Consider the following 13,257-nt stretch of genomic DNA (forward strand, 5'->3'; position numbering starts at 1 on the left):
GGTGGAAAACGTCTGCAACGAAAACACTGAAACTGCTAAGACATCGCACGCCTCAGAGCAGGATTGTGGTGCAATGCAGGTGCGCCACCCAGCCAATCCTGTCAGCCGAACGGCAGCTACCCAGAGGGGGGCAGCAGGAGGGTGAAGAAAACGATGAAAAGGAGGGGACTGTCCCTGGCACACACAATGACGAGCACATTCACAAGAAAAGAACAATCAATGACAAAAATGTCCAAGAACACGGCTGCTACCTAAAGAGGGGGTGCGCAAAGGCTGCAGCAGAGGGGAGGAAAAAAAGGAAGTACGAATCGGGGGGCACACACTGTGGAAGGCCTCCTCCACACCAGGGCAAAAAAGAAAGGTCTGTCCTCGACTGGCAGCAGTTCTGTGGAAGGACAGAGTCGCTAGTGCGAGGGGTTTCCGTTGCGGTCTTCGTTGGTGAGCTTCTCGATGACCTCCTGCAGGGGCACCAGCTCGCGGCGGTCAATGAGGTCAAACTCCAGGACGAAGGAGATGAAGTGCTTGAAGCTGGTGTTGAGGTGCGCCTCCTCGCGCAGCTGTACCACCTCCGAGAAGTGCTGGTGGTAGATGTGCGCGTACACCCGGAACAGCTGCCTCAGGACCGCCTTGGCGATGGACGACGAGTACTCAGGGAAGGGCGCCCCTGCACAGCACAGCGTGAAGAGCGGGAAGAAGAAGAGCGGGCACAACAAACAGGAGCACAACTCACCGATCTCGGAGCGGAAGAGCGACTCGTCGTCCAGCTGGTCCTGAACCCAGGTCATGAGGTAGGCGATGTACTTGGGCGCCGAGACGGGCTTCTCGACCGTTTGTCCGTCAGCCCAGTGGTACTCGTGCTCGGGGCCCGCCGACATGACGGCGCAGCTGCTCTCGGTGCAGAACTCGCTCACCGTGCCGTACAGCATGTTGATCTTATTGAAGAAGTCCACCGTGTGGACGGCCACCCACTCGTTCAGGTCCTCGCCCTCGGGCAGCATGACTGCCAACCACAGGTTGCCCGAGCCAAGCGTGGACGCCGCCTGCTTCATCAGGTCGTACAGGTGCGTGCCCTCGGGGATGATGTTCTGCGGCTTGAACGTCTCGGAGGAGCGGCCCCCGCTGCAAAGGGGCATCGAAAAGCAGGCTTTAGCCACCCCCACACACCACTGAAAGCACGCTTCACTGCAACGGTACAAGCTACACGAGCACCACTATCTACGACTCCGGTCTTCGCAGAACGTTTCTAGGCCCACCTATCCCGAGCTAACACAGCCTAAATTGGCCGCTTTTCCGCGGGGCCGCTCGCTTGTTGCTCAAATGACCGGCAAACAGATCCAAGCGCTGCTCCACTAATTCTCTCTGGGCCGCCGCCACAGCGCAGCTTGTCCCTGGTCTCTACAGATAGCTCCGCATGGATGACCGCGCCATGCGCAGAACGTACGTTGGCCAGCTACTCCGGAATTAAATCGGGGATCTGTTCTATCCAAAAGATGAACCCGCACTTTTAGTTTCACTTGTTTCCTTTCGGCCACTCGCGTAAAATATTGCGCCACCAGTGAAACTGCTGCTACACGGGTCCTCAATGGCGTAGGATCGCGTTAACGCTGCAGCAGATCCTGGGGAAGCGATTTCAATCTGAAATAACGTAGGTGCAGAGATGTTTGGCAGCCCGCAGGGAAGCGTTCGGGGGACAGCCTCTCCGCTCGAGCGACCCCTGTGGCAGCACCTCACAAATCTGGACGATACAACGCGAAGCGCGGAACAGTGCCGGGATTCTTCGCGGCGGATTTTGCGCTCAGCCGCAGCTGATGTAAACCTGCCAGTCCAGGTGTAATCACCGCTGTGCAAATAGCTTGCAAGAGGTGTCGGTGCTTCCCCCAGACCACAAAGGCGAATAAAGGGTGTGTGCCGAGCCTTCTGAAGTGCGCCCGCCCCGCACGGGGCACCTTGAGTAATCTTGGTGACGGTGAGTGGCGACACCGCGTACCCCGAGCCCCCCATACTTAAGCTGTTACCTACCGTGGCGAGAAGTTGAAAGGTGAAGGGTTAGAAGCCGTGAACGGTGGCCGTCGGAGCCCTGGTCAAGCTCCGGCCGATGGGCTCCCTGTCTGTCTATCAGGCTGGGAGCTCCGGGACCTCTTTGACCATCAGGGTAACGTCAAAGAAGAAAGTACCCCAGTTCCCTGCTTTATACTATGCCGCATGGTACTTTCGAAATCCTCTCTTCCAAATGATCGGGCCCCAAAAAGGGCCCGCACCGATGTAATTTTCAAACCTCTGCCCAACATGAAATTTAACGCCCCGGACAACTTTCCTCGCTTCTTAGTGATACAATCTAAGAACAAAAAATCTCCAGTTACCTGCAAGTCGGTCTTCTTAATTGCCAAGTTCATTGAGAGTGTAGTTGGCGCGAACTACAAGGCAAAGAAGCTGACATCGGGGGACGTGCTTGTAGAACTATCTACTAAAAAACAATCTGATAGTCTCTTGAACCAGACCGACCTACTTGGCCTTGAAGTAGCTGTAACGCCACACCGGAGCCTTAACAGCTCGCAGGGCGTCATATCTGAGGTGGACCTGCTCAATGAAAGTGAGTCTGACCTCCTCGAGGGCATGCGTGACCAGGGCGTTACTGCGGTAAGAAGAATAATGATCAGACGCGATGGCAAAGAAGTAAAAACGAAACATGTGATCCTAACTTTTGACCGAAGTGTCCTACCGGAGTCTGTCACTGCAGGCTTCCTTCATTGCAACGTACGACCTTACATACCCAACCCACGCCGCTGCTTCAAGTGCCAGCGGCATGGGCACAGTACTACCACCTGTCGCGGAAAACTGACATGTGCCAAGCGCGCAGGACATCATGACCCTTCAGAGAACTCTGCTTCTAACGTATTGAAATGTGCCAACTGTGAACAACCCCACGCTGCATACTCTCGGTCATGTGCTAAATTCAAAGCCGAGAAAGAAATCATAAACATGAAGGTCACCCAGAACATTACCTATCAAGAAGCACGACAGAAACACCCAATGTTTTCGCAAAGGTATGCCGATGCAGCTCGCCGGGGGGCGGAGCGGCGTCTATTCACGGCGGCCACCCAGTACTGCGAAGCAGACTTGGTGCCTGCCCAGCCCCCCCAGGTGCTGCCCAAGGCAGCCCAACCATCCGACACGACACCTGTGGCGCCCGCAAGTGTTGTGTTAGCTGCGAGTGTGAGGAGTGACGGCTCTGCCGTCAATCCTCCTCTTCCGGCTGCCAGACTGCAGGCGACCATGGACGTAGATGTGGTCGGTCCCACGACCACTTCTGTGTCCAACAAACAGTCGGGGACGGCAGGGGCTCCTGCCTCCACTTCGAACATATCCCGAGGCGGAGCCCGCAAGGACTCCATCTCGTCATTGTCACACCACTCAGATGATGACATGGAGGTAACACTGTCTCTGCCAGTGCCAAAGGCGGAAAGAGAACAGCGCACCATGGCGGGGCGAGGCAAAAAGCCACCAGCCACCCGTGTGACAGGCCCAAGTCAGAACTGATAGATAGTATACATCCAGCCCGAGTCCTCATCTACACCAGGTAAAATCTCCTCCCCTAAACATTTGTGGTAGCACAAATAATTACACAGTGGAACTGCCGGGGCCTTATTAAAAACCTAGATGATATATATGAAATCCTACACAAAACGCAATCAGCCATCCTATGTTTACAGGAGACACACTTGAAACCTAAGCACACCAATTTCCTGAACCAATACTCAGTATTTAGGAGAGACAGAGATAGCTGCACGCACTGCTCTGGTGGCGTAGCTATAGTTACGCAAAAATCTATCCCTTGCCAATCTCTTCAATTGCGTACCGCCCTAGAAGCGGTTGCAATCCGGGCAATTATTTTCAAGAGATTAACAACAATTTGCTCACTATACATTCCCCCTGAATATCGTTTATCTAGCTCTGAATTTGAGTCTCTCATAGATGAGCTGCCGGAACCGTTCCTACTCGTAGGTGACCTGAATGCACACAGCCCACTATGGGGATCTGAACGCACAAATTCCCGGGGCCGCTTGATAGAAAAATTCCTCTTCTCATCCGGAGCTTGTCTCTTTAACAAAAAAGAGCCGACATACTACAACACTACACACAATACATACTCACACATAGACTTGGCGATCGGCTCTTCTGTACTCTTTCCGGCTGTTGAATGGGAAGTGGACGACAACCCCTATGGGAGCGACCACTTCCCTGTCATCTTGAGAGGCATTGATAAAGCCCGTAACAGTTCCATCTGCCATAAAAAGTTTAAGGAATCTGGTGCTGATTGGTTAAAATTTAAACAATTATCTCAGCTTTCATACACGTCCTTAAGCTATTTGGGCATTGACGAAGCCTGTGAACTGGTGACTGCACACATTCTTCATGCTGCCGAGGGCTCAATTCCGCAAACATCTGGTGCCACACCTAACACTAGGACTCCGTGGTGGAATGAAGAGTGTAGGCTTGCACGGCAGGCTCAAAATAAGGCGTGGGGTGTCCTTCGCAGGTACCCCACTACGCAAAACTTGATTTCCTTCAAACGTGCAAAAGCACAAGGAAGACGCATTCGCCAGCAAGCAAAAAGAGATAGCTGGCGCTCTTTCGTGACTTCTATCAACTCGTACACAGATGCAGGCAAAGTATGGAACAGAATTAAAAAGTTTAATGGACGGAAAACACACACCCTACCTTTGGTCAACAGTACAGGCGAGACCCTAGAGGACCAGGCAAACACACTTGCGAAATACTTTTCATATGTATCGAGTTCTGCTCATTACACGAATGCTTTCTTACGACACAAAACATCTATGGAGAAGAAACCGATTCGTGATAACAAAAGATCTGACGAACCATACAACACGGAATTTTCCATAACAGAGCTTTTGGTTGCCTTGGGAACATGTAAGGCTTCAGCGCCTGGGGCAGATAGTATATCATACACAATGATACAACATCTGCACCCAGAAACTCTCCGAACACTCTTGCACTTGTTCAACAAAATATGGGCGGCGGGATACTTTCCGAGAGCTTGGAGAGAAGCAGTTGTAGTTGCCGTATTAAAACAGGGGAAAGATGCCTCACTACCTGCCAGTTACCGACCAATAGCTCTGACAAGTTGCTTAGGAAAGGTTTTTGAAAAAATGGTAAATAAGAGGCTAATCCATTTTCTTGAATATAACGGCATCCTGGACAGTTGTCAGGCTGGTTTCCGATCAGGTCGAAGCACAACTGACCAGCTAGTTGCCTTTGAGTCGTATGTCAAAGATGCTTTTATCCACAAACAGCACTGTCTTTCTGTTTTCTTTGACTTAGAAAAAGCATACGATACAACTTGGCGTTACGGCATACTGCTTGATCTCAAGGCATTCGGTGTGTCTGGACATATGCTAAACACTATTGAAAGTTATTTGTCGGAGCGGACATTTAGGGTAAGAGTAGGGACAGTGGTATCAAGAACATACATACAAGAAAATGGGGTTCCCCAGGGTGGAGTATTAAGCTGTAGTCTGTTTATAATTAAAATGAATTCACTTGGGAAATCGCTGCCACCCTCAATCTCCTACTCAATGTATGTTGACGACGTCCAAATAAGCTTTAGGTCATGCAATCAGTCCATATGTGAAAGGCAGATACAGTTAGGTGTGAACAGGCTTGCAAAATGGACGGAAGAAAATGGTTTTAAATTGAATCCTCACAAAAGTACATGTGTGTTATTCACAAGACAGCGTGGAATTCGTCGAGAACCCGATGTCACACTGAACGGAGAACGGATTGCTGTCAAGAAAGAACACAAGTTTTTAGGTGTTGTCCTTGACGGATAACTAACGTACGTACAGCACTTAAAGAAACTCAAACAAAAATGCCTAAAAACCATTAACATTTTAAAAGTGTTGTCACATCAGTCTTATGGTGCTGATAAAGACTGCCTTCTACGTCTCTTTGTGAGTTTAGTTAGGTCACGTATAGACTATGGAAGTGTAACATACGGGTCCGCGTCTAAAACTGGCTTAAAAATGTTAGACCCAGTACTACATTGGGGCCTTCGCCTTGCCTCTGGAGCCTTCAGGACAAGTCCAATCCAGAGTCTTTATGTAGAATGCGACCACTGGTGCCTAGAGCACCAGCGTGCTTATACAGCACTCCTCTACGCTATTAGGACAATGTCTATGACGAATCACCCATGCAATTCTATTGTGAATGACATCTCATCCGCCCATTTGCATTTAGCGCGCCCGTCGATCCCTGCCCCTGTAGACTTGCGTGTCAAAGGCCTTGCAGAGGAGATAGGGGTGTCTTTAGATGATGGCATAAAAACCTGTATCGCCGATATAGTCCCACCTTGGGACATGTCAACTATTCATTGTGACACATCCTTTAAACAAATTGACAAGCGTCGTGCACCCCGCGAATTGATTTTACAGCATTTCTTAAGTTTACAACACAGATACCCATGCGCCTCTTTTTACACAGATGCTTCCAAGTCTTCTTCTTCTGTGTCCTGTGCTGCACATGGCCCGGACTTTGCCAGCACAAGGACATTGAACAGAAATTGTAGCATCTTTACAGCAGAAGCCTATGGTGTTCTAATCACAGTGGAACACATTATACAGAACAAAATACAACAATCAGTCATTTACACAGACTCCCTAAGCGTAGTAACTGCATTGGATTCCTTTAAGCCCACAAAAAACGTTATTCTAAACCGCCTTTTTAAAGCTCTTATAACTGCCTATCAGTCAAAGCTAAAAATACTTGTTTGCTGGATCCCTGGACACAGTGGCATTCTGGGCAATGAAATTGCTGACCAGAACGCCACTTTGGCGGCCCTACGTAGTGGTGTTGATGTAGCGCAGGTCCCTCACCTCGATCTGAAACCAGTAATCTGGAGGGGAATCCGTAAATGCTGGCAGCACATGTGGGACACACACACAGACAACAAGCTCCACTCAGTAAAACCAAAGCTAGGAAGATACACAACAGAAAAACAAAACAGATTCATTGAAGTATCCATTTGCAGACTGCGAATAGGCCACACTTACGCTACACACGCATATCTTTTGAATGGAACACTCCCACCTGTTTGTAACAAGTGTGGGGAACGGCTCACCGTCCTCCATGTATTAATTGAGTGCACATTCTGCAATGAAGCCAGAAAACGGCATTTCCCGAAAATATATACCTACAACATTCCACTACATCCTTCACTGTTTCTAGGAGATGAACCTATGTTTACAAACAAAAGTATTTTAAGTTATCTTGCAGACATCAAGTTTTTAAAACTCATCTCGTACAGTGCGTGACCTCAGAGCCTACGAGCAGTGAGTGAGGCCCTCATGCTCCCTTTGTCCGCACGGGAGGCCCACTCTCGTCGCATGCTCTTTGGCTCGAGGTGCATCACGTTGCACCCATAATCCATTTCAGCCACCATTATGAACATCTTCATGCTTTAGTGGACGCGCCCTCTACACCCATATATACAGTATTTTAAGATGTATCATACTCATTTCATACATATTTTAAGCACAAACATGACTATTGAAAGACCACATAACATAGTTCTGGCGCTCTTTGGTCTTAGAAACCTTTGCGCCAATAAACCACATGAAGTGCGCCCGAGTGCCACCAAACTTGCAAAAGGAAGCTCATCTCGCCGACGCGCGTGTACTTGTGGCACCGAGTAGGTTGGGGGGCTTCTATCTTTCTATACAGGGTATCAAAATCACGGCAGCTATCCGGAAGTGACCATGTTGCGAACGAAACCCCGACCAACACCACAACACGGCCAACAGCTTTCCGGCAGTTCCAGTGATTAAGGCAGAGATGCGCTAAACCGTTTTTCGTCCAGAGGTCGCCACGAAACATCGCCCCAATACTGCTGGCAATAGAACGGAAACCTAACAAAGAAAAAATTTTAGCAGTTCTTAAAAATATTCAACATTTTCTGCTTACTAAGGCAATTTTTCTTGTTCGCGGTAATTTGTGAAAAAAAATTTGGTTCCGTTTTTTAATGTTTTTGACGCGAACCCTCCTAAGCGGCTCTTGCTCCTGCTTCTTGCGATTGGTGATGGCTGCAGATTGATAATCGGCGGTGAGCAACGAAAGGTAACTATAAATAGCCGCACTCAAAACCTACCGCGATTCCTGCCACCAGAGCAGCTATCCAAGTTCACTATAACCATGCCCATACAAAAAATGTATGGTGAGCTATGGCCGCCTATGGGTCTCTATGGTCACCCATAAAAAGGCATAAATTAGGCTATAGCCAGATATTGAAGTTTTTATAGATCCTGCACTAAAGACTGTAAATCATACAATTCTCTTTAGACGACTATAGAACATCCTAGTGTGTTTAGTCTATAGAGTCACAGCTATTCAGGTTACTGTAGCCTGCTAAAGAAATATGTATGGCTTTAGTTCTATAGACCAGCCACGGCAAAGCTCTTTTGGCTGGCTATAGACCATTGTTTATAGCTTTACGTCTACAGACTTGAAACCATTCAGTTGTCTTTGTCAGCTATTGAAAAGTGTTCGTCCTAAAGCTAAAGAGAGAAAGCCATAAAAGCTCATTCGGCTGGCCATAGGTCGTTGTTTCGCTCTAAGTCTACAGACTTGAAACCATTCAGCTGTCTTTTGCCAGCTATTGAAAAAAGTTCGTCCTAAAGCTACAGAGAGAAAGCCATAAAAGCTCATGTGGCTGGCTATGGCCGTTGTTTAGCTCTAGGTCTACAAACTTGGAACCATACGGTTGTCTTCTGCCAGCTATTGGAGAGAATTTGCTTTAAAGCTAAAGAGAGGCAGCCATAAAAGCTTCTGCGGCTGAGTACAGTGCAATATATAACTGTAAACTTTTAGATGTGTGATAATTAAGCAACATTTTGCCGGCATTAGGAAAGCGTTTGGCGCAAAATTTAGAAGCCTGCATCCATAAAGGCTTCTTTAGCTAACTACATAGTAACATAAGGCTCCAAGTCTCCAGCCGCTAATCGAAAAGTGTTAGCCCCTAAAGTATAATTCGAGCAACTATTAAATCCTATTCTGCTGGTTTCAATATGACTTATGACACGAAATTCCTATACTTATGATTTACCTAGCTACATCTACAACACAGATTGGATAACGATGATGAGGTTGATCGGCCGGTTATATGAACGTAATTGTTCAATAAGGTTAGGTATTTATTATAACAACAATACGGGAAAAGTACAATTAAAGGAAGCTACTGATTAACGCTCAAATTCAGGTTGCAACTTTGGCCGAATTTGACCGAAAGACGCATAATTTTGGAGAATTCTTCCTCTGCGGCCCTTCGCTGCCGCGGTCAAGTGAAAAAGCGGGCTTCTCTGAAAACGGCCCTCACAGCGTCGAAGCAGTTTGGAAATAACTCTTGCGGCCCACGGTACGCTCTCACAGAAATATGGTGGAAGCTGCGAACAACTGCATTCTTTCTCCCGCGGAGCCCACTTTCAGATTAGTCATTGAGAAAGGGGGAGAGCGACCCACGCCGGAACGAAGGAGGTGCGGGGAGGAAATTCTGGGAAGCGATGAAAAGGTAGAGGGGACACCCCTGCTTCCTGTTTTATTTTCTGTTTGTTTGGCATACTGGTTTTGGCGATGGGTACCGAAGGACTTCTTGATCATCAAGAAGGACTTCTTGAGATCAAGAAGTTTGCGGGGATAAATTGGTCACAGTTGGCACAGGACCGAGGTAATTGGAGAATAATGGGAGAGGCCTTTGCCCTGCAGTGGGCGTAGATAGGCTGGTGATGATGATGATGATGACCGAAGGACACGGCCGTGCGACCCACGCTGTGTTAGTATTCCTGTTTGCAGCAATGCTAGTGACAGACAATTTTCCCGAGTACTGAGAACAGATACAACTTTTTCGGATGAAGAAAACGAAACGTTAAGCGATCTTGAACTTACAAAAAAAATTACCAGCGAACAAGTTATAAAAATATCAAAAGATGGGCACGTATCTCCCCACTATTTGCTATCGCGATGGACCTGCTTATACCAGGACGTACTCAGTTAGCCACATTTCGTCTCTTTGCTCATGTGCGCGGGCATGGCACGTGTTGCCTGCTGGGAATTTACGGCAATGTGCTCTTGTAGATGGTGTCACGCCAAGCAGATGTGCCGCTTTTTGGTGTCGTAAATTTTGGTGTTTATGGTGACAGTGTTACGATTGATTCAACATCAACTTCAAGTCATCCGGAAATGGATACCTGCGATACTGTGACAGAAATTTCATCGTACGCAAAACTCTAGGGTGAGTGATCTTACGAACTGAAGAGACTCTATAGTGCAAGAAATGCAGGACTTTTTTTGGTGTTCACGAATACTTTTCTAAACTACCCTGCACCACATGAGCATTGCAACGTACACGGAAGTGAAGATATGGCCGCGGTGATGTGAAAAAATAATGATTTTTTCGCGAACTCAGAAAACTTACAAGGAACTAATTGAGTGAACTTGGAAAAACGTTTTTTATCATTGCATTGTGTGCGACCGTCTTCATTGTTTTATTGAGAGTGCATTTCCATTTTAGCCACCGTACTTGCAGCTGTGTGCGTTGAGTACTGAGTATAAGGAACGACTTCTGAGTGCTCTCTTTTCTGTGGACTACCCAGCACCTGTAGGTATTTATGCCTCGGCGGGCGTTCGCGGGTAATGTGCCGCGTAGTGTGGCTGTCAAGTGAGTCACTTAGGCGTGAGCCCGAGTGCTGGAATGCGTCTGCTGTGTTTTTCGATCGGCGTATGTGAACAACTGTTTACTGGTGGTGAAGTAGTGTAGATAGTAGCCCTTTATGTAACGAATGGAATGAATAAACCCCTTGGTTTTGCTTTCCTTGAATACCTGTGTTTAAGCCTTTTGTGAATGAAAACTGGCGAAGTGTTTGCAATCGCAACCTTGCACTCCCCCCATATCGCTGAAGTGTTCACGGAGCATATATTACAGAATGCAGCTAGGCACACAACCTAAGTGCCACAGGAGAAGTTCCAGAGATACGCAAGGCTATATGTCGGCATGGCAGCGTGCTAATAATTTCTCAGCGGCTGCTGCTGTCGCTGTGTTTAAAATAGTGGTGATTCTCTTCTGGCTGCAGCCCATGCAAAAATATTGTATGGTTGGCTATCGAAAAACCTTCTTATGGTTGTCTGTAGCTATTTGGCCCAATTATCTTTAGACATTTCTAGGGCTGTCTTTAGCCATTCCTATCGACATTCCTATGGGTGACTTTAGATTCTTCTATAGCCACAGCGATATCGAAAGAAGAGCTAAAGACAGCCATAGAACTGGCTATAGAAGAAGCTAGAGACATCCATAGGAATTTCGATACGAATAGCTAAAGACAACCACAGAACCGGCTATAGAAGACGCTAAAGACACCCATAGGAATGTCGATACGAATAGCTAAAGACAACCATATAACCGGCTATAGAAGAAGCTAAAGACACCCATAGCAATGTCAATAAGAATAGCTAAAGACAGCCGTAGAACCGGTTATAGAAGAAGCTAAAGGCACCCATAGGAATGGCGATACGAAACGCTAAATACAGCCACAGAAAAGTCTAAAGATTATTGGGCCAAATAGCTAAAGACCACCATAAAAAGGATTTTCTATAGCCGACCATACAATATTTTTGTATCAGCGCAAAACCTTCCCATAACACGTAAAGCTTGATAAGCTACACCGTAGTACTTTATATGGCGGCAATTCGCATGTCTGAAATTGGGGCACAAAACGTGCTTGCAGTGCTTCTGGAAGACATTATCACTTCCAGGAGCTATTTTGAGCACGCGAACACAGCCTAGCACGTTTCGGTCGCGGTGCAAGACAGTTCGTACATTGACCGCAAGACATGAGACCGCAAAACATGACCGATCCCTGACGTGCGGGCGCACGCAAACCGAGAGGCTCCCGCTTGCGTTTTATGCATGTGCACTCGTCCCCCCCCCGCAACTTTCTTGCGTACGCACAGCTTCTGCGTGCGCTTAACTCAACCAGTTATCACAGCCCAGCTCTAAGATGTGCGCCGAAAACCTGACTGCTTGGATGCTTCTATGTGCTTTGAGAATACTTTTCTGAGATGGTTCTTTTTCAAGGAAGGGGCCGAAACAATTCCACAATTTAGAGCTTTCGCAAATATTCTTTACAGATGCTCTCAAGTTCGTTCATCTTGTTTGGAATTGGCTTTTCCATTTCCTCGCCCTACCAACAAACGAGCTAAATTGCGGTGCACTGTTAACTCCTCGTTCAGTACTGTAAGGTCCACTCATGAGGTCAGCGGCCAGGCGCCCCCCGGCCGCGCGTGTAAAAGGAAAGATCCCCGCCGCTCGGTGATGATGATGATGATGATTAAAGGCCTCCCTTTTGAATCGGGGTGATGGCGTGTGCCATCTAGCCTATCTTAGTTGTTTAAATTTAAATTTAGTCCCTCAACTCGGATTTTTTTTAACTCTGCCCTGCCGCTACCCCTGGCTGGGATGTTATTTTATCGCCTTCCCTGCTTTTTTCCACCAATACTCTAGCCGCTGCTTAGTAATACCTACTGCTGATGAGTTAATGCTTCCATCAATTGCGAAGCCCAGTGCCTCAGGAAGTAGGACTTTCCCCCCCCCCCGCAATTCTATCCGGCTGAATCTTTTGGCATCCTATTACTATGTGGTCGAATGTTTCTTTATCCCGGCCCCATACAACACATGTCTCATCCTGTGACGAATATTTGCTCATGTAAGTTCGAGTTCTCAAGCAGCCAGCCCGCGCCTCAAAGAGCAACGCACTACCTTTAGTATTGTTGTCATAAAAGTTCTCTTTCCGGATCTCTTTTTTGCTTGCTTTGTAGATTCCCAGCGATCCCTTATTTTCCATCCTCTCTTTCCACATGAGCGTCTCGGTTTCCTTCACTTGCTTTTTAACTGCCCCCCCCTTGTTTATTTGCCGCGGTCAAGTTATATTTAGTCGCCAGCTTTCGCGTCCTCTTCCGCCATTGGGTGTCCACACATTTAAGGTACACGTACCTGTGCACTCTGGCTGCCCAGTTCTTCTCATCTAAATGTCTAAGCTGCTTCTCAAAACGTATTTTACTTTGAGCTTCCCTCGCCTCAAATGAAGCCCAGCCCATATCGCCTTGTACCGCCTCATTTGTAGTCTTACTGTGAGCTCCCAGTGCCAATCTGCCGACTGTCTTTTGGTTAACCTCCAGTCCCGACAGGATATCGGA

The 13,257-nt window shown here is 47.7% G+C and overlaps 1 protein-coding gene across 1 annotated transcript; it reads right to left on the reverse strand.

The window, feature by feature from the left end:
• Nucleotides 1-404: 404 nt before the first annotated feature.
• LOC144166586 (MOB kinase activator 1B-like) lies at nt 405-7,677 on the reverse strand. Its single transcript, XM_077696084.1, has 3 exons — nt 7,664-7,677; nt 731-1,119; nt 405-664 (listed from the first exon to the last, which is right to left on the reverse strand). The coding sequence occupies exons 1-3, from the start codon at nt 7,675-7,677 to the stop codon at nt 405-407; spliced, it is 663 nt and encodes a 220-aa protein (XP_077552210.1).
• Nucleotides 7,678-13,257: the final 5,580 nt, after the last annotated feature.

Source organism: Haemaphysalis longicornis, unplaced genomic scaffold (assembly GCF_048455015.1).
Source record: "Haemaphysalis longicornis isolate Haplotype H1 unplaced genomic scaffold, Haemaphysalis longicornis Haplotype H1 scaffold_1, whole genome shotgun sequence".
NCBI lineage: Eukaryota > Metazoa > Arthropoda > Arachnida > Ixodida > Ixodidae > Haemaphysalis > Haemaphysalis longicornis.

Excerpts from the sequence above, each read along its gene's own strand:
- LOC144166586 (XM_077696084.1), bottom strand. Across the intron at positions 665-730 it reads GCTCTTCCGCTCCGAGATCG|GGGCGCCCTTCCCTGAGTAC; the intron begins GTGAGTTGTGCT and ends TGTGCTGTGCAG.